The sequence below is a fragment of the Chiloscyllium punctatum genome, chromosome 11 (assembly GCF_047496795.1).
Source record: "Chiloscyllium punctatum isolate Juve2018m chromosome 11, sChiPun1.3, whole genome shotgun sequence".
NCBI classification, from domain to species: Eukaryota; Metazoa; Chordata; class Chondrichthyes; order Orectolobiformes; family Hemiscylliidae; genus Chiloscyllium; species Chiloscyllium punctatum.
Window position 1 is genome coordinate 32,258,166 of NC_092749.1, and position 22,805 is coordinate 32,280,970.

Below are 22,805 nucleotides of genomic sequence, written 5' to 3' on the forward strand. Positions count from 1 at the left end.
TCTATTTTTTCACTTTGGTATTGCAGTGACCTGCAAGAAAGCAGTCCTCATCCATTGCCATGGGGCAATTTGAACTGCTCAGTGAAGGCACAATGCTAAGCACGCTTGAAAAATACATTGGGATATGTAGTACTCAATGTTTATATGTTCCATCTGAGATGCCAAGGAAAATGTGAGCTCATAAAACAGTACATGTTGGTGTTGCAGCAATTGACTTCCATGCAGTGATTTGGCAGACTAATTTGTGAAAAATGATTGGGGAAAGTACAATTCCAGGAATTAGTGAGTGCCCACATTTGGAGGATGATGATTTAACCTTGGAAAGAGCCATGACTTTGGCTGTTCAAATCAAATCCATCATGTTTGATTTGAAGAGGCTCCACAGAAATGCACCCTCATCACAGACACAGTTTTCCTGATCACACTTTCCCCATCACGGAATGCTAAAAATATGCCCAAACTGTGGAGGCACCCATCAATTCCTGACAACATTTCCAGCTTGAGGAAAAAAAATGTATAATTCATGATTAATGATGAATTGCTTTGTAAAGTGCATGTGCGGTTATCAGAGAAGAAGCCTTCCTCAGTTCAACACATGGAAGAGCCTGTTCCCAACAATGAAATGCAGCATGTGCAAAGCCTCACTGATGATAAAGTACCAAGTCATTTTAAGGATTGCTCAGTCATGTGCATCTCAGTGTCAATCCTCATTGATATCAGACAATAAATATCTATATTGTGTGACAAATTCTATCATTATTATCTTTGCAGCATTTTCTCACCTAAGTGATAGACACTTTTCACACTACATTGATTCGATTATTTCAGTTCCAGTGAGCTACAAACATGTCAACCCACAAAAGTTTACATTCCACAAAGCCAAAGGAGAGATTGACCCTGTTTGTTAAGCTTGCCTTCAAACTTGAAGACTCCAGAGCCTATATTTGTATGGACAATGATAATGACAGTGTCAACAATATCCTTACTTATTTGCAAGATTTAGGGACACAAAAGCAAATTGTCATCCTTCTCATGTAGATATGTCAGTTCTGCCAATTTTCAAATATTTGAAATGGTTGTCATTTGCAATCCATGCCAAAGTGTCAAGGAGCTGAAACAACTTGAAGCAAATTAACACCCTCCCATGAATATTGAATCTATTCATTACAAAGCATAAAAATGGTGACTATGCATTGACCTTAAAATGGTAAACAAAACAATCATACCAGACAAGTAGGAGAAAGTAAGGACTGCAGATGCTGGAGATCAATGTCGAGAGTGTGTTGCTGGAAAAGCACAGCAGATCAGGCAGTGTCCAACGAACAGGAGAATTGACATTTTGGGCATAAGCTCTTCATCAGGAATGAAGGGCTTATGCCTGAAACGTCAATTCTCCTGCTCCTCGGATACTACCTGATCTGCTGCACTTTTCCAGCACCGCACTCTTGATACAGACAAGTATCCACTTTCTGTAATCTAATAGCTATGGGAATTTCATGATCCTCCAGTCTTCATGAAACATGCATGTGACAGAACTGCCACTAGCAGAGCAATAGTCAATCTGTGGCAACTTTGGTTACTCTGAAGGTGTGTTTCAGAATGCTTAATAGATTAAGGTCAGCACCTAATGCATTCCAAAAGATCATTTCTTCAGCCTTGTCAGACATTGATGATGTGATCAATTTACTCGGCAATGTCACTATTCATGGAAAGGACAATGTTGAACGTGATCAGTTGTTGTTAGTGATGTTCACTTGAATTGAACAACACAATTTTTGATACTCAGCAAGTACAATTGCATATTTGTGGCACATGTGGTTCACTTTCTAAGGTACAATGATAGCACCTGGAGTAAAGTCTACTCACAATGTCAAAGCCATTCATGCTCTTCTGATCTCATCTAACTTACAAGAGTGTGCATTGTTCCTTGGAACTGCCAACTTTTACCATACCTTTGTTCCTAATCTTACAGAGATTTCAGAATTTCTTTGAAAGCTAGTACTCAAAGATGCACAATGGGAACGAACAATCAGTATTGGGTCCACTTTTGTTTGTCATTGATGTAAATGATTTGGATGAGAATATAGAAGGCATGATTAGTAAGTTTGTGAATGACAACAAAATTGGTGATATAGTGGACCGTGATGAAAGGTACCTAAGCTTACAAAGAGATCTTGATCATTTGGGTCATGGGCTTTGGAGTGGCAGATGGAGTTTATTTTAGATAAATGCGAGGTAAAACATTTTGGTAAAACAAGCAAGGGCAGGAGTTGTACAATGAATGGAAGGGCCTAGTTGTAGAACAGTGAGACCTAAGACTTCAAGTACATAATTCTTTGAAATTTACGTCTCAGGTAGACAGGGTAGATAGCAGTTCTCACACAATGCGTAGTGGGAATTTGACACTCTGTCATTCCTGAACAGGTTGTAGGAGTTAGGATATTGACATTTTCAAAACTGAGTGTAAAGAATTTTTGTTAGGCATGTGTAACTGATATGCATTCATGGATGTGGAGATGTTGTACAGATAAGCCATGATCTAATTGAAAGGTGGATCAAGTTTGGTGGACAGATTAGTCTGCACCTATTCCTACCTTCCATCCCCAGATTTATGATTCGACAACAATATTAACACATGCCCATTTCTGACGGAGCCCTTGCTTGTCAATGGAAAAGTACTTGGATCATGAATGATCATTTTACGCCCCATCTATTTTCCAGAACTGTTTCAAAGAGAAACAATTCCTTAGTAGTTTGGAACTCCTCTTCCCATGAAATATAACCTATTTATATTGCAGGACAGAAGTTGTCCTATCTGTAGCAATAGAGAAACATCTGGATTCATAACATTTTGAAGATACTATCGGTTAGTTGTGATTGTAACCTTGGCAGTGCCCTCTTTAAACCCTGAAATATTGTGGGGGCACCAGCACTTGCTTTGGGCCACTTTCTTTCTTTCTCTTTTGCTTCATTGAGCATAGACCTTTGAGTATAGGAGTTGGGACATCATATTGAAGTTCTACAGGATGTTGGTAAGGCCTCTTTTGGAGTACTGCATACAGTTCTGATCGCTCTGTTATAGGAAGGACATTATTAAATTGGAGAGAGTCAGAAAAGATTTACTAGGATGTTGCCAGGAATGGAAGGTTTGAGTTATAAAAGGAGGCTGGAAAGATTGAAGGGTGACCTTCTGGGGTTTATAAAAACATGAGGGGCATAGATAAGGTGAAGAGCAAGGATCTTTTCCCCAGGTTGGGGGGAAACTAGGGGCCATATTTTTAAGAAGAGAGGAAAATGTTTTATAAAGGGTTAAGTTTTTTTACACAGAGTGTGGTTCATGTGTGGAATGAACTGCAGAGGAAGTGGTGGATGTCAGTACAGTTAAAAAAAAGTTAAATGACATTTAGAAAAGTACATGAATAGGCAAGGTTGGAAGGATATAGCAGGCAAGTGGGACTAGTTTAGTTTGGGAACATGGTCACAGACTAGTTGGACTGAAGGGTCTGTTTCCATGCTGTATGGTTATGTGACTCTTAGACTCTATATTAAATAAGAAAACAACACCTCAGCCAACTTCAACTCATTCGGAAATGGATGGATATATGATAGGATCTGTATCCAACCTTATTATTACCAGTGCTTTTTACCAATTGGATATGCATCATGCCTGTTAATTTGAATTGAATACAATTCTCTGCTGGGGAACAGGAAGTGCTAGCTTAAATCTATACCAGTGACTACTGGCACATGTAACAGGAAGTTCTCTCTCTGCACTGATCACTAAGCACTGAATGAAATATTAGTCATGTCAGGATCTAATCATTGAGCTTTACGCTTCTGTAGAAAGTCAGATCATCTTCGTCAGCACAACTTCAAGGTTGAGTATGACTGAGTAGCTGATTTATTTGAGCTCAGCATTATTACAGACCATGTTAATAATAATGAAGCCACTTGGAGACCACATCATTGTGGCAATTTCACATGTGACCACGAATCTTATTTCACAAGAGGAGTTGAACATAGATTGTTGACTGTAAATGTAAGAAAGTAAATCTGTACCTGCATCTAAAAGCTGAGTGACCTCATAACTAAGAGGATGAGCTGGCCTTACAGTACAAACTCTAAAATTAATTTGCATTGTTTGGTAATAACTGTGTTACATAATGAACAGGAGTGGCTATCCCAAGAGCACTAAAGCAGCATGGCATATGTGAGAACTTAGGAGTACATAAAATAGGACCAGAATTGGGATGTTCTAGTCCCTAAAGCCTACTCCACCTTTCAACAAGATCATTGTTGATTCAATTATGGCACCTTGTCCATTAAGGACATTTGTGGGTTGTAAGATGAAGCTATGATCCTCTATTAAGTCCAGTGGTCAGTTATATAATGCTGCATAGAAGATTTCATTAGAAACTGCACAAGAGTCATGAAAAATCTATTAACCCATAACCCTCACATCTGTAATAAACTCCATGGTGAATAAAATCATTGTCACGTTGGTACTGTTGCCCTCAGAGATCAAGGAAGGAAGTGGCTTCTGGGCCTTCTGGCCATTTCCCTGTGGAGGTGGCAAACATGCTGGTGGTAGACACAAGAGAGAGGTGTCACAGCCAATGGTTAGAAATGGTATACAAGATGCAACATCTTCCCTAAAGGGCATTAGTGAACCAAATGGGCTTGCACAATAATTGGCAGTGGTTACAAAGTTGTCATAATGCTAGTTTTCAACTCCAGATTTTTATTGATTCATTTTTCAGCTTCTGGCATGAATGGATACAGACCCATGTCCCCAGGCCCTTAACCTGGTGTTCTGGATTGCTAATCCAATTGCAATAGCACTATATGATCTCCTCCCCAAACATATATGGTTACAAAGAAAAAGAAAATGGAAGCATGCTGGATGGTTGAGGCCGGAGCATTTTAAAAGCATTTGTAAAGAAAATGCTGTTCACACAAGTGAAAAAGTAGCAAAATTAGAAATGAAATCCTTGTTTTGAGGTAGTTTTAATTTGACAATTATTGCATAGCTTTGTCACAAAAATTATGCTACAAACATTTAAAGGACAAAAACAAAATCCTGACAGTTGGCAAGAAGAAAACGGAGGCTGCCATAAAATGCACAAGTGGTCAACTCCTCTGCATCAGAGAGATAGTTTACCATCTTGCATTTGATATTTTTCTCATTGGTTCTGATAAAAGCTGATAGCAGAAGAAATGACCTTCCTTATCAGATTTTAAGTGATCGCTGGACATGTTCTGGTTTCTTCACATCAAAACATTTGCAACAAGTTTCTGATTTTTGAAGAATGATAGATAATGAACAAAAGAACATTCAAAAACAAAGAAAGAAGGAACTGAACCTGTCTTTTTCAGGACATTGTCGATGTGTGGAAATTCTCAGCTTTTCTAATACTTGAAATACATATATAAAATAAATGTAGGAAAATAGGCATTGTACTTGAATGAATGAATGATGATTTATTGTCACATATATCTGAAAGATACAGTGAAAATGTTTTATTGCCACAACCCGGTACCTTGTTTCATTACAATAAGAATAAAAAGAAATTACTATATATTGGGGTGTCAAGCTCAACTTCCAGGCTTCTGCAAGGTCTCTGCAAGGTATTCCTGTCCTCAAGGAGTCCCACTCTGGAAACAGAAAAGAGATGCCAATGCCCCAGAAGTCCCCAGCTCCGCTGCCGCTGCCACTTCACTGACAGTGCCAAGACTTCAGGTTCCAGGCCTATCTCTGCAAGGCGCTGCCATCACCAAGAGACCAGACTTTGGACCTATCATGGTCATGAGTCCCTGCTCCAGGTACTGCCATCACCAAGAGTCCAGGCTCCGGGCCTAACATCACCAGGAGTCCTCATCTTGGCACCGTCAGTGCCCAGAGTCCAGGCTCTGGGTCTACCACTACCAGTGTGAAGGACCAGATCAAACACCCTCAAAATATTTTAAGAAGATCACCTAGCCCCTTATTCTTTCTTATTTTAATGGTAAATGTAAGGCATTGCATTCCAGATGGATTAGTCAGACTACTAGTCAAACTGCATAGATAGCTCAGTTGGTAGAGCATCAGCCTATTGGGCTGCACGGTGGCACAGTGGTTAGGACTGCTGCCTCACAGTGCCAGAGACCCGGGTTCAATTCCGGCCTCAGGCAACTGTCTGTATGGAGTTTGCACATTCTCCCTATGTCTGCGTGGGTTTCCTCCAGGTGCTATGGTTTCCTCCCACAGTCCAAAAATATGCAGGTTAGGTGAATTGGCCATGCTAAATTGCCCGTAGTGTTAGATGTAGGGGAATGGGTCTGGGTGGGTTGCTCTTCCGAGGGTCAGTGTGGAATTGTTGGACCGAAGGGCCTGTTTCCACTCTGTAAGTAATCTAATCTACTTGATGGTAAGCAAAACACATTACAGTTAAAATAAAAATGGTTTGATTGTAATTCTATCAAAATGCTTAGCAAAATAATAGGTCAGTGAAGGCTCAATGGGCTGAATGTCCTGCTTCCGCACTATAGGGATTTATGATTCAAACCCATGAACTTTATCAGGTCATTTTGATTTTCCTCTGGAAGATAATGCCATAATTTATCCCAATGTTTGAAGTTCTTATTATCCAATTTAGTTTGAGGAATGTCCAATTCAGAATCATCTGAACTTGCTCCTTCACTCTGTGTTTAACCAACAATACATTCTCCTTTTGCTTTCCTTCCCTTTTGAGCATATTACGTGACATGGTCTGTGAACTTTTTTTCTGTCTGCCATTCTTATCAAATAATTCACCACACTCAATTTTCTTTCAAGAAAGCCCAATAAATTTTGCCTTTAAAGGTTCACCTACCATTAGGGGTAACACTAACATTTTATCTCCATTAGCAAAACTACAAGTTTTTGATTTCTTGTCTGCTTCCGGTTTCATCACATGCTGTGCTACTTTCAAATGCTGTCTAACCAACTCACCTTCTGTATTTAATCTTTCCCTAAAATTTGACACAGAGTACAAATGTTTGGTCTTTGAATTCTGACTCACCAATTTCTCCGTAATTTGTTTCAGTGCTCCCGTCACCTGTCAAGCTGTTGCTGCTACTGCCTCCTCTTTTTGCACAGTCTAAGGCAAGCCCAGCTCCAGCTTGTCTGCCAATTCCAAAAGCTTTGTCTTGCTCACCTCCTGTAAAACTCCCAAAGTGACTTCTTCCACACCCAGTAAACTTTTACATATAACATAGAAAAATACAGCGCAGTACAGGCCCTTTGGCCCTCGATGTTGCGCCGATCCAAGCCCACCTAACCTACACTAGCCCACTATCCTCCATATGCCTATCCAATGCCCGTTTAAATGCCCATAAAGAGAGACAGTCCACCACTGCTACTGGCAGGGCATTCCATGAACTCACAACTCGCTGAGTAAAGAATCTACCCCTAACATCTGTCCTATACCTACCACCATTGGCTGAAAGACCCATTACTGTACAAGGCACACCCTGTTTAAACCATTTGAAAGCACCACCCAAAATAAAAAGAAGACACACTCACCACTCAGTGCCTTTGAGTCCAATAACCCTAAACCCATCCTGGAATTAGAGATTTTGATCCCAACAAGAGTCCCATTTGTTATAGACCGGACAAAGTCCCCTCAAGATATGTTAAGGAAATAGCCTAAACCCTAACTGTTTAAGTTATTACCTTGCCTTATTTTAAAGGTAAGTGTAAGACATTGCATTTCAGATGCAATCCGGTTGGTCAAACTACTTGACGTTAAGCAAAATACACTTCATTTTTACTTGACAGTTAAAATACAGACAAAATAAAAATAATATTTCCCATGCACAAACCTTGATTGAGTTTTTTGAAAAAGTAACAAAGAGGATTGATGAGGGCAGAGCAGTGGACGTGATCTATGTGGACTTCAGTAAGGTGTTTGACAAGGTTCCCCATGAGAGAATGATTAGCAAGGTTAGATCTCATGGAATACAGGGAGAACTAGCCATTTGGATACAGAACTGGTTCAAAGGTAGAAGACAGAGGGTGGTGGTGGAGGGTTGTTTTCAGACTGGAGCCCTGTGATGAGTGAAGTGCCACAAGGATCGGTGCTGGGTCCACTACTTTTCATAATTTACATCAATGATTTGGATGTGAGCATAACAGGTATAGTTAGTAAGTTTGCAGATGACACCAAAATTGGAGGTGTAGTGGGCAGCGAATAGGGTTACCTCAGATTACAACAGGATCTGGACCAGATGGGCCAATGGGCTGAGGAGTGACTGATGGCGTTTAATTTAGATAAATGTGAGGTGCTGCATTTTGGGAAAGCAAATCTTAGCAGGACTTATACACTTAATGGTAAGGTATTAAGGAGTGTTGCTGAACAAAGAGACCTTGGAGTGCAGGTTCATAGCTTCTTGAAAGCAGGGTTGCAGGTAGATAGGATAGTGAAGATGACATTTTGGTATGCTTTCCTTTATTGGTCAGGATATTGAGTAGAGGAGTTGGGAGGTAATATGGCCACCTTTGGAATATTGCATGCAATTCTGGTCTCCTTCCTATCGGAAGGATGTTGTGAAGCTGTAAGGGTTCAGAAAAGATTTACAAGGATATTGCCAGAGTTGGAGAATTTGAGCAAAAGGGACAGGTTGACTAAGTTGGGGCTGTTTTCCCTGGAGCGTTGGAGGCTGAGGGGTAACCTCATAGAGGAATATAAAATCGTAAAAGGCGTGGATAGGATAAACAGACAAAGTATTTTCGCTGCGGTCCAGAACTAAAGGGCATAAGTTTAGGGTGAGAAGGGAAAGATATGAAAGGGACCCAATAGGCAACTCTTGCATACAGAGGGTGTATGTAATGAGCTACCAGAGGAAGCGGTAGAGGCTAGTAAAATTGCAACATTTAAAAGGCATCTGAATGTGTATATGAATAGGAATGGTTTAGAGGGATATGGACCCAGTGCTGGCAAATGTGACGAGATTAGGTTAGGATATCTGGTCAACATGGATGAGTTGGACTAAAAAGGTCTGTTTCCATGTTGTACATCTCTATTACTATGAAAAGAGAACAACCAGCTTAACTATAATTCTATCAAAATGCTTAATAAAATTATATATTTGTTATCTACTACTAATTAACTGTTCCAATATCATAACATCCCATTAACACTTCTGTGGCAAAGGCAAATTTGTAAAATAAATGGTCTCACATGCAATTCTAGCAGCAAGCAGAGAACCCCAGCTTTTAAAAGAGAGGAATAAGAGTTCCATATCCAGCTTCAAGACCCCAGCAACTGCAGAAAGCTAAAACTAAAAACCCTGGGTCTGTAGGAGCTTGACCACACCCATTCAGGCTGCTTCTATTGTTCCAACTTAAAAAAAAAACTCAAGGCCTCACAAGCTGTCTACTTTCTTGGCATTGAGCAGTCCGCTTTTTTCCTCTGTCTCAATCCTTCTGTCATTAAAAAAAGACCAGGACAAAATACACCAGAAATCCCTCCTCCAAGCACCAAGACTGCCAAGAGTCCAGTCTCTGGGTGTACTGTCACCAGGACTCTTCGCTTCAGCAACAAGCTCCTTGCCTCAACGGCATCAGTGTGGGAAAACAGTAAATTCACTCACATCTCAGGAAAGTGAAGTGTGGTAGAGAGATTAATCAGCATATAGGTTACTTCTAATTCATTGGGTCTCTTGCCTTCTGGTCAGAATCTGTATGATAATGAAGAGTGCAACAGTGCCATCAAAGTGGCATTTCTCAATACTTTATGGGTCAGTTTCCAGTCAACACATTGGTAACCAGTTTATTCCTTTTAAGTGTTAAGAAGCTCATTGTTCAATCTGAACATTTCAATCAGTGTTAATGACAATCATTTTCATCATTCATTACTAAAGTATACAAACTGTAGACTACAGGAAGGAAATTACTTAAAGAACCTCAGTGAATGCATTGTCATCCATAACGATTTACAGTGTGTATTTTGATCTGAAAAGCAGTATTCAGAGGATCTCTCAACTGCTTATGTATAAGCAGATCATTTATAAGAAAAGCTGAGGGTGGTCAAATTATAATCAATTGAATGGATTTGAAATTGATGTATTTTTCACACAAGAGTTATAAGTACATATCTACATTTCAGCTTTTCCTAATAAAATACTGTGTTTCTTTCAAATCTGTCAATTTAGGGATTGGTACTCAGAACCCAAGAATTATTTAAAATGAAATTGCCTTTCGCAGTTATCCTGAATAGATTTGCTCCTCTCTATGTCTCTTGTCTTCGACAATTTTGCACTTGTACAATATTGAAAAATGTAGGATTCAACCCTGGCCTATCTCCATCTCCTGTTCTCAAGCACATCTTGGATCAATACTTTGGATTATGGTTTCAGGTTGTTACTCTGATGTCAGGTTTAAATAGTGGTTCTGGCTGTGCACTAAAGATGCACATTCCTGATGAAGGGTTTATGCCTGAAACGTCGGCTGTCCTGCTCCTCGGATGCTGCCTGACCTGCTGCCACACTTTTCGACTGTGCAGTAAAGAACCATCACCAGGTAGTGATCTTCTTGAACCGGCCAGTTATTGGCCACAGAGCATTCTTATCTTCCAGTTATGCACAACAGACAGGCTCTCAATGTTAGAGGGTGAACAGAAGGTATTCAAGTTTGAAAGGAGCTACAGCCTGTTGTTGCAGGTAAGGGAGAGGGGATATGTCAATCACTCAGCAACATTTATAATTTTATTTTGAAAGAATTGTCATAGCTGCTAGGTGACCATCATGGAGGGGGTTCTCTCTTACCAGATAGCTTGGTACCCAATCCCCCTGTAGGAAGTAGTTCAGAGTATGATGGTGATGGTGTGGTGGTCCATAGTGCTACCTACCTGCCTCTGTGCATACTGTCATTGAGTCGTAAACATTCTGTGTTTTGTCTTCAATTATTTTAGGCCATTCCTACAATTATGTGTTTATCTGAAGTACTAATTTATCATCCATAGGATATAGATCTATACCTTTGGGGCTTTTTTTGGACTGAACACTTTGTAAAGTGAAAGAGACTATCTGCAGTATGGAAAATGTTACATTTGCAAACAAAAATGACCCCTTTAAACCAGAGCCACTCAATGTACAATATTTTCAAAAAGAGATCAGATGATTCAGTTTGTGAATATAGCAAAACTATTGAGCTCAAACAGTTAGAGAGATAACTAGCCTGGAGAACCAGCCTTTGCTTTCTCACTCTTTTCTCTGAAATCATGTTCATCAACATTTGTAGGAGGCTTCATAAAGGCAGGATTCAGAATTTGCCATCATGTCTCTCAAGTGTGTGTGTGTGTTTATATGTCTGTGTGAATGCATGTGTGTCAATGTTTGCATATGAGTGTGTGTGTCTTTCCAAAATGATGCTATACATATATTTCTATAGTTTATAAACTTTGATGATCTTTCCATCTTTGCTTGACTAATGTTTGTTTATAATACTTGTTATTTAAGGAACCTGGCCAGCTTGTTTCTAATACTGAGCTATGTACAGTCTAGTATATAAATATATAGTTGGTAATGTCACCTTGCTTTTAAAATACAAACATTGTACTTTAAAAGCAAGGAAATAAATCTGCTTTCTCCTCCTAATTCAGTCAGAGAGAGGGCCTGACACATGTAGTTACTAAGGTGATTTAATTCAAGTCAGAAGTAAATTATTTTGCTGTACTGCTTGCAAATTCCATAAATCTAAAGTGCAGTGTTCAGAGCTGCTTTATCAAATGGGTCATGAGTAAAAAAGTTGTTTTCTGTTAACTCAAATACCTGGATTTTGTTTTATTCATTTCAGGCTGTTGGCATTGTTGGCTAGGCAAGTATTTACTGCTCTTGAGAATGTGATGGGGAGCCATTCTTAAACCATTGCAGTTCTTGGCTGCGGTAGGGGCACTCCCAATGCTATTAGAAAGGATTTTAACCCAGTGACCATAAAGCAGCAGTGATATAGTTTCAAGTCAGGAAATTGTATGACTTGGAGGAGAACTGGGAGTGGCTTACTGTATATGCCTGTCTTTGTCCATCATGCTGAAGGCATCACAGATTTGGAAGGTGCTGTGAAAGGAAATTTATCTGAGTAATAAGAACTCTGAAACTAAAGATTGAAGAAATCCCATTGCTCATTTCAACCTATGTTTCTTTATCCCAGTATTTTCTGATATGAAACACCATGGAATATCACCAGGAGGATCTGCTGAGCTCAGCACTCTTAATTTATCTGTTTTTATCTTTGTTGATCTGACCCCCCTGCAGCTCACTGATGCTTTAGGTAATGACAGTTTTTAAATGCCAATGAATAAAACATTTCAATGATTCCCCTGTCTGCATCAAACTCCCTAGGCTGACTTTTGGAACAGAGATATTGCTGCATTTTGATGACCCCCATATTCAGTTTTGCACTCTATTTTAGATTTGTGTTAATATGTGTCCCCTGGTACTTCAGCAAGTCAGTGATGTCAGCTCCTTTTCATTTTACACTTCTGGGATTAATACGTTTGTATTTATGTTCTTTCTTTGTTAAGTTAAGACCTCTGCTTAAGTCTTTCTTTCTCATAATATAATTCTTTCATTTTGCCAAGGTATGTGCAATTACTGAACAATGTAGTAGACCAATGATTCCAACAGCAGTGCTGCTCCTAGAAGTATGGGCAAGAGCAGTTACTATACAATGGATAGTCAGTTATTTTGAAATCTTGTATGAGCTTCCTCTTCCTAACATTAATATCCTTGTTAACACTTCTAAATCATGGGGCTCCTTAAATACCTCCCTCACATTTCCTCCTTCCTATGATCATACAATCTTTTAAAACCCAATCCACATCAATCAATCTATACTTGCTCATCTATGTACTCACCTTTATTCTTCACAAGCTTGATGCTCACTTTCAATTTCAGCCTGGCACGGTGTCTACATTTCCCATGGTGAACAATATTGGTTGAGGGTAAATCTTATTTCTCTAGAGAAAAGCAACAGGTTTTTTTTTCCCCACTGTCAGCTTCCATTAGAAAACATCATACAGGCTGTTGTATATACTGGCAGTGTCCCTACCTCTGTGTCAGGAAGCCTGGGTTGAAGTCCCACCTACTCCAAAGGTATGTTATAACATCTCTGAACAGGTTGATGAGAAAAACATGTTAAATAAAACAAAATAGAAAATGCAGGTTTTTGAGTATACTAGTAGATGTGGATAAATTTATGGTTATCCACTTTGGTGGCAAGAACAGGAAGGCAGATTACTACCTAAGTGGAATCAATTTAGGTAAAGGGGCAGTACAAAGGGATCTGGGTGTTCTTGTACACCAGTCAATGAAGGTAAGCATGCAGGTACAGCAGGTAGTGAAGAAGGCTAATAGCGTGCTGACCTCCATAACAAGAGGGATTGAGTATAGAAGCAAAGAGGTTCTTCTGCAGCTGTACAGGGCCCTGGTGAGACCACACCTGGAGTACTGTGTGCGCAGTTCTGGTCTCCAAATTTGAGGAAAGACATTCTGGCTATTGAGGCAGTACAGTGTAGGTTCACAAGGTCAATTCCTGGAATGGCGGGACTACCTTACGCTGAAAGACTGGAGCGACTGGGCTTGTATACCCTTGAGTTTAGAAGACTGAGAGGGGATCTGATTGAGACATATAAGACTATTAAAGGATTGGACACTCTGGAGGCAGGAAACATGTTTCCGCTGATGGGTGAGTGCTGAACCAGAGGACACAGCTTAAAAATACGGAGTAGACCATTTAGGACAGAGATGAGGGGAAGCATCTTCACCCAGAGAGTGGTGGCTGTGTGGAATGCTCTGCCCCAGGGGGCAGTGGAGGCCCAGTCTCTCGATTCATTTAAGAAAGAGTTGGATAGAGCTCTCAAGGATAGTGGAATCAAGGGTTATGGAGATAAGGCAGGAACAGGATACTAATTAAGGATGATTAGCCATGATCATATTGAATTGGTGGTGCAGGCTCGAAGGGCAGAATGGCCTACTCCTGCACCTATTGTCTATTGTCTATTGTCTAGCGTCTCTAAACAGGTTGATTAGAAAATATCTTACTAGTCACGCAGCTGAGCTTAGAAGCTGAGCAGACCAATGCTTTTTCCTTCCTTTGCATTCATCATAATTGTGTTATTTTGGTTCATTTAAACCCAGATGTCCTGACACAGGCATAGGGACACTACCAGTATGCACAACAGCCTGCATGATACTCAAATTGTCTATTGATATAGACAACACTACTCCACTGCTTTTTCCATTTCTCACTGATTTCTCCATCCATTTTGTTTTAAAATATTCCCATTTTTTGCAATCAATATAACACCATTACTTTTGTTTTTTTTTATTTATAGAGTTATAAACTGGCCCAGGTCAGTTAAGCATGAAATCAGTTCCTAATTTTTTTTGATAATGGATTTATTGACAACATGCAACATGTGCTGTCTTCCTACCAACCCAACAGTTCAGCATCTCTTTTTCTAAGTATTCTAAGTAATTATTTAATTATTTAACGCCCTTTACTTCTGCATTTTAACAACGCAATTCACATTTTCAGCATGGTGAAGGTAGGAATGTGTTGATAATCAAACCCCACTACTCGTTGCATCATTAGTGTAAATATGTTGATTCAATTACCAAAACGGCCAATTGCTCCTCCTTAGCACCACTATAAAATATAAAAGAAATGACTGACAGGTTTCTTTCATGAACCCAAAGTAATCTATTTATTATGAACAAGACTTACTCTTAAAACAGGTGTCAAACACTGATCAACATCCAAGCTATGATCTAAAATTAAAAGTATATTTCCTTAATCCCACATACAGACACACTCACACAACATGAAAGTCAAGTTTCTGCAGAGATTTTTTTTCATAAATGGCAAAGGGCAAACAAGAAACAATCCCACTGGGGCAAGGGTCCAGGGACAAAGGATAAAATGCAGTGATTTGTCACATTTGCAGAATTTTCTGTCGATAAAGCTGAATCTGTTGATAATTAATGATAGATGTTCATTTTTGATTCTACCCAACTTGGGTTCAACTTTCTAAGAATTTGACACAGGGCTTTGCCACATAGACAGAAATATTGCTGATTTGAAAATCTAACGGAACATTTACCAAGAAACAGGATTTCAGGAGAGGATTCACAGCTTCAAGGATGTCATCCTCTGATAGCTGGGTCTGCAGAACAAAACTTTAAGTCCAGAAAGGGTGCCTAGTCAATCATTAGCATAGGGGCAGCTATGCATCTCAAAACTGTGTTTTTTAATAATTAAGTAATAAATCCCATCTCTTATCTCCTTAAAAGCTTTGCTTAGCCATTTCTCAAGTCACTTGATTTCCAGTGTCACAAAGCTTTTCTCATAGCTGTTAGTTTGTCTCAAAGTTACTGTGTCCTTGATTTTATCAGAAGGGTCGTAAAACAGTCCAGGCTCCAAAACAGCTGAGTCGGTGCAGAGATGAATGGATTATTGAAGCCCTTTTTGTTTATCCCGAAACAGATGATACCTCAGGCCAAAGGCCTTCATGTTTTAGAAGGAACTTGTATAATGAAAGGGGAGTGGCCAGTCCTGGCAGCTGAGGTTTTTTGGTTGATAAAATCCCTACAGTGTGGAAACAGGTCCTTCAGCGCAGCAAGCCCCTCCTTAAAGTGACCCACCCAGACCCATTCCCCATTCCCCATTATCCTATATCTACCTCTGACTAAGGCACCTAACTTACACATCCCAGAACACTATGGGCAATTTAGCATGGCCAATTCACCTAACCTGTACATCTTTGGACTGTGGGAGGAAACCCACACAGACATGGGGAGAATGTGCAAACTCCAAACAGACAGTCACCGGAGGCTAGAATCGAACCCGGGTCTCTGTCACTGTGAGACAGCAGTGCTAACTACTGAGCCAACATGCCTCAGTTCAGCAGTTGTGTGTGTGAATAAAGGTCGGTTACTCTCTCTCCTTCTGCCCTTCTGATTTCGAACTGTGAGTTACCTGTGCCATCTTTTGCTGTTGGTGCTAAAGGATGTGTGTGTTTTTGGAACAGCATCATTAAGTCGAGTTTGGATAGGATAGGTTATCAGGTATTCTATTTTCTATTCTTTGTGTTTCATATTTTGGAAATAAATTTTGTTTGTTAAAACTTGGCAGTCAATCCAGCGAATTTGCACTGGGAATATCCACTATACACCAAGCTAAACAAATAGCAAAGTTACAGTCTGGGTTGTCTGCTGAAAGGGGCCTGGCCTAGTCCATAATACCAGTAAAAAAAATCTTACGGAACACGTTAAACTGTTGATGGCAGTTTCTCAGAAATCACATGGCAAAACATTATTACATGCCCAAATAGTCCAAATTCTTCTCAATTTTTCCAGAAAATTTTAAATATGAATTATTTTTTTTAAAAAAACAATAACATAGACAATCCATGTCAAAGTAATGAACTCTGATGTTCTGGATCCTTTGCATCCTCCTCACTAAGGTAGCTATTTACATTGCTCACCCTCCCATCCTTTTTTGAGCAGAAATGTGAACAATTTATGCTGTTTATTTATCACAAAATATTCCAACTTTTTTGAGTTGATTTGATTTATTATTGTCATATATACCTAGATACAGTGAAAAGTTTTGTTTTGCGTGTAGTACAGGCAGATCATACCGTACTTAATGCATAAGGGTAATAGAACACAGTGAGGAATACAATGTTACACTGCAGAGAAGGTGCACAAACAGCACTGTCAATATTACATTTGAAGTTTGAAAGGTCCGTTCAGAAGTCTAATAAAAGTAGGGAAGAAGCTGTTCTTGAATCTCTTGGTTCATGTGTGTCTAGCTTGGACTGAATTACTGTTAAAGGTGCATTTATTTTCACATGTGAATTAGAATGACACATATGATTAACCCTATCTATAACCGTCATGATTTTATAAACCTCAACAAGGTCACCTCTCAACCTCCTCCTTTCATATGTGAAAATAAATCCATCTTTAACAGTAACTAAATCCAAGCTAAAATTCACTTTGAGATATTGAGGTGAAACTGAACTGATATTGGTGCAATGAGCTTCCAGTTTCAGATCTTAAAGTGAACCAAAGGCTAGTATGTCCCCTGAGTACAATTTTATAAAGATGCCTATGACTGAGGCCAAGATATATGTTGGTGGATGCCTGTTAATTTGCTTTACTGGTCATACCATGTTCAACAAACTGGTTTATAAAATTGGCTTTTTAATTTTGTTCTATTCTGAGAAACTATGTTTTCTTGTTAGGTTTATTTGCATGACCTAGATGAAGTAGGTACAGTGTATAACTTCATTGTTTTATTTTGAAGGTAAATCCCACCATCCAGAGTGTTTGCTTGGGAGAGAATAATGTGATTGAGGAGGAGTTAAAAGCAAATGGCAATGTCACTGAGTGGGCAGGAGGTGGAGGAGGAGGTGGAGGAGCCACATTTATCTTCAAGGTGTGTATTTATAATGGCTTGATTCTTTTTTCAAAAAGGCATCCATCATTTTAACAATTAACTTTACACATTTATCAAAATGATCAAAAATCACAGGTCTGTATAGCTTGGAAAGAGACTATTCAGCCCATTAAGTCTGTGCCAGTGAGAGTAGCAACCCAGCCCAAACCTGTTTTCCAGCATCGGTAATGTCTTTGTATGTTACTGCACTTCCTCTACATATCCAAGTTCAAAATCCCAATTATTGAACAGCCTTAAATGATACATTATTTTTAATGCTGCATTATATTTCATGCTGGGTTCTGCAAATATTAGAGAATAATGACAAATGTTTCCATTCGTCTCAGACAGGGAACATGTTTGACTCAGCATTGGGGCTAAGCTATGTAACTCCAGTTATCTTAATCAGGAAACAGGAGAATAACAGAAGCTAGCGTGTAAGAGTGGAGCAAATGCTAGAGAATTAGAATGCCTGGCACAGATCCATATTGTTAGAACTGTGGCACATTACTGCTGAGTTTACTGCTGAGACTCGTTAGATAAGCCTAAAGTGTTCTTCCTGATAAGAAGTGTTATTACAATTGATTTAAATGAAGCTATTACAGTTTTCAGATCTTCAATTGATACTTTCATGGGCTTAGTGTTAGTGATCACTCCTACTTCCCCTACACTCCAGAAACACCTTCTACCACCATTATCAAGTTATACAATATAATGACGCAAGGACAGTAATAATAAGATCCTTCCATGCTTGAACTGGGTAAGACCATACATCATAAGACATAGGAGCACAAATTGGCCAATTGAGTCTTCTCAGCAACTCATGGCTAATCCGATGATCCTCAGTTCCATTTCCTGCCTTTTCCTCAAAACATTTGATCCCCTTACTAAAGAAAAATCTGTCTATCTCACCTGGGATGTTTTAACACTCAGTTTTCACAGCCATCTACTATAAAGAACACAACAGATCCACCAGCCTCTGTGAGAAGGAACTCCTACTCACCTCTAATAGATTTTAATGGCTGACCCCTTACTCTGAGATTGTGCCATCTGGTCCAGCACTCTCCCAAAAGCAATGATTGTCTCAAGCTCGCTAAGAATCATTTTTTGTTTCAATAAGGTCTCCTCTCAATCTTCTAAAACTCCAATGAGTACCAGGCCAACCTACTGAACCACTTAGAGTCATAGAGCATGGAACGAGACCCTTCTGTCCAAACAGTCCATGCCAAACATAATCCCATATTAAACTAGTCCCACCTGCCTGTTCCTGGCCCAGATCCCTCCAAACCTTTCCTATTCATGTACTTATCCCGATGACTTTTAAACATTCTAATTTTACCCACATATACCACCTCCTCAGAAAGATCTTTCCATACACAAGCAACCTCTTCTATAAGCAAAAACCATCCACACCCAGAATCAGTGAACTTCTCTGAATTGCCTTCAAAGCTCGTCGATTTTTCCTTAGATAAGGGCCCAAAATTGTCTGTAGTATTCTAGCTTTGGTCTGACTTGTACAGATTTAGCGAGAACCCTTCATGTTTATATTCCATTCACTTTGAAATAAAGACACCGTCCTATTTGTCTTTCTTATTACACACTGAACATGCTTTTTGTGATTTATGCATGAGGACCCCAAATCTCTCCATGCTGCAGCTTTCGGCAGGCTTTCTCTACTTAAATAATATTCACCTCTTCTACACTTCCTGTTGAGGTGCATAATCTTGCATTCTTCTGCAATATATTTCATCTGCGAAGTTTTTGACTACTCACTTAACCTGCCTATATCCCTCCGAAGTTTCTTTGTTGCCAGTTGCCTTCCTACTTATGTTTTATCATCCTCAAACTTGGCAATAGTACATTCCCTTCTGTCATCCAAGTTAGTAATGTATAATAGCGATCCCAACTAATGTTATACCAGGACAAGTTAGATCCCAGATGGGAACCCAATGTTATGGTTCATGATTTTACTTACTTTGATTTTAATAAAGTCTGTCTTGCTGAAACATAAACACAAAATGCTGAAGATTTTGTTTTAACAATAAAACAGATGTTTAGACAAAAAAAGACAACAGAATAGAATAACCCAAATTATCTACTTATTTTACAAACTCAAAAGTTTTAAGCACACAGAAGTATAATCCTATTAATCCCAAAATACTCTTTTATAAACTGAAAAGAAATAAAACAGCAGCCGAAGCCCCCTTCCAGCTAAAGTTCCCAAAAACGGCACTCATAAAATATTTGCAATGATATCCCTGTATCTAACATGTTGGTAGGTTTAAGTCACTTTGGAATTTATTTGTTAAACTGGAACTGCAACAGCTTCTTCTAGATTGGGTTGAAATATCTGGTCAGCATGGACAGGTTGGACCGAAGGGTCTGTTTCCATGCTGTACATCTCTATGACTCTATGACTTGACCTTCATTGAACGTAACCAATTATTTCTAGGTCTTTGTCTGATCTGAACCAACACTAACTCTTCACTCCAAGGCCCTACCCCCCCCCCCATTCTTTTCAAGAGAACTACTCTGAACAACTATCCTGTTCCAAGATCTTCACAGGACTAATACACGACCCAAATATAAAAAATGAAACTAAAAATCTTTCATTATTGATAGTTCCCTTAACCTTAAAAAAAAGATTCCAAATCCTTTGAGCGCCAATTATTTATCCTACTTACAATCTAAAGTGAATGCAAGTCTTTTAATGTACAAATCCATTCACTCTAGAGCCAAGTTACAAAATGCTTATTAAAATAAATTGCCATAGTAGCAGAAATACTTGCAAATTAACATAAATGTCAGACACACAGGAAAATCTACCTATTACACACACAAAATCCAGACCCAAACTCACCCCAAGTATCTCTAAAATTAATGAAAGAGCCAGTGGAAGGACGGGTACAATGTTGGTGACGGACTGAAAGCAGAGCAAATGGCGAACAGTTATTGTTCAGACTGAATGGAGCTGTACACTAACATTTCTCAGCAGTGGGATTAGGGCCACTCCTTTTATTGATGTACATTAATGATCAATACTCATTTAAGCAAGGCATAATTTCAAAAATTGGTACATGTCACAGAAGTTTGAAATGTTGCCAAATCATGAGGGGTGTGGTAACAGATTTTAGGCAAACATAGAGTGGAAAATAAGAAGAAATATGTGAGTTGCCAGGACTAATGGTGATATATTTTGATAAGAGAATGATTTAGATTTAGGTTTCATTGCCACATGTGCTCAAGTACTGGAGTACAGTGAAAGGTATACAATGTTACCATTCATAGGGCCATCTTTGGTACAAAGGGACCCAGATACAAAATCTTGGGAACAAAAATAGAAAAGAAAAGAAATAAGCTAAAACATTCATCACTACAGTTCTTAGTATAAAGTAGAAAATACAGAAATAAAGTTAAAAGTTAAACATTATAGTCTTTTTCTGAACCATGGGGCCTGCAGATGCACCACACTGCCCTTCCCACATAAGGGCATGCTCTCTTCCTGCGCTAGGCATGCTTTCACCCACAGTGGGCTAAGTTCTGCCCAGGTGCACCAGCCATTACACCACCAACTGCCACTTCACCACCGACCACCAACCAGGCTTATACTGGGCCCCAGCCGCTGCCAGACTCTATCAATACTGCAGCCTCCATGACTGTGCTCTCTCCAGACCGTAAGTTAAAAAAAAAGAGAAAAAAAGAGAAAAAGGACAAAAGAGGAAAAGAGAGGAGGAAAGAAAAAAAAGCAGACAAAATGGACAAGATCCAGGCTCAAGAGCCAGGACACTGCCTACTCTGCTGCCGCCACCATCTTGAACCTTCATTGAGTGTGAGCTGAATGGGACAACTTTAAAAGGAGCATAAGAACAGAGACCTTAACTGTACACAGATCCTTGCAGGTAGCACAAAACTTATGAAGTCTTCTAAGAATTATGGAATAGTTGCTTAATTAATAGACATGACTCCAGGAAAATGTGAACAGAATAGAACAGAATGGCAATTCATTGTCACTTGTATTGATGAAAACACGTGAGATGTGCCTAGGTCTTCACAATTCAGCACCATTTTAATTACAGGAATTGTAAGAAGAAATAATTGAGACAAAGTTAGGACAAAGTTCATCTTTTTGTTCCCTCTTATGGCAATCTGGGTTTATGGGACAGTACCACCCTGAGGTTGCCAGGGCAAGGATTCCTGGAGTGGACCCACCACACTGCCACCGCCAAAATCGATATCGAAGCCACTGCATCATCGCCATAGCGACGAAGGACAGACCGGACCCATCAAGTCATCGCCCAAGACAGCCACATTGCCGCCATAGCAACGAGGAATGAACCGAAACTCCCACGCCACCACAGCTGTAGCCACCACTGACACCACCTCTCTACCTCCAGGAGGAATGGACCAGGCCCACCGACGATGGAGCCTTACGTAAAGCCACGACCACTATGGCCACAAAGAGCAGATATCTCGATCCACCACAATGCAGCAGCAGGCCCTCACAACCACCTTCCTCCACACAGCCGCAGAAAAGAAGAGGTGAACTTCGATACAGAAGAGAAATGAAGAAACAAAACAATAAAAATAAACATCAAAGAAGAATGCAGCTGAACAGGTGAGCGGGAACATATGGACGCGGAGTCTGAACATTCCTACCCGACTACAACCATCATCTTCAGAGTGAGTCAGCCCTTTTGCAGCTGTGAAACATGAGAGTATTTCCAATGCCCATTTCCTCCATGTTATTGATTCAGAGGGACGTAGGGGGCTGGGGTTGGGATTTGCAAACCTTGACATAGTGTGAGAACTGTATGGAGGTGGAAGTGGGTTGGCGGTGCTGGAGATGGTGGAAATTCAAGTTTCCTATAGGTTTCACAATGGTTTCCCCGATATCAGTGGACTTCTGTGCAGACTCACAACTCAATGTTTTCCTGACCATGAAAAGGCTGTGTGAAAATATGTTGCAAACTTGGGAAGGGAGAGGAGATCTTTTTGTTCTCAAATTCTGAAAGATTTCAGATTTCCTGACCCCATTTTTGCCTCTGCTCTGGCCATGAATATAAACAACACAGAACATAAAAGTAAGATATGCCAAGATCCTAAAATGAACCAAATAACACTCAGTTGGAGTATTGTTTTTCATTGTGGGACCCACATTTCAGGAAGAAGGCAAAACCTTAGAGAGAGTGCATGGAAGATTTACTAGAATGGAGCTAAGGATTTTGTCCAAAATTATAAATTATTCAAATTATGGTTTTGATAAAGTTGATTGAAGGATTATACGAGTTTTGAGGACAGTTACTTTCATCCGGAGGGTGGCACAGGTTTGGGACAACTGTGG

At 39.6% G+C, this 22,805-nt stretch overlaps 1 protein-coding gene across 1 annotated transcript in view; it reads left to right on the forward strand.

The window, feature by feature from the left end:
- Positions 1–22,805, forward strand: part of LOC140482871 (ALK tyrosine kinase receptor-like) — a 1,059,465-nt gene that overhangs the window by 907,826 nt on the left and 128,834 nt on the right. Inside the window, exon 14 of the mRNA XM_072580591.1 lies at positions 17,333–17,464. Coding sequence (XP_072436692.1) covers positions 17,333–17,464 — 132 coding nt within the window. The remainder of the gene's footprint in view (positions 1–17,332; positions 17,465–22,805) is intronic.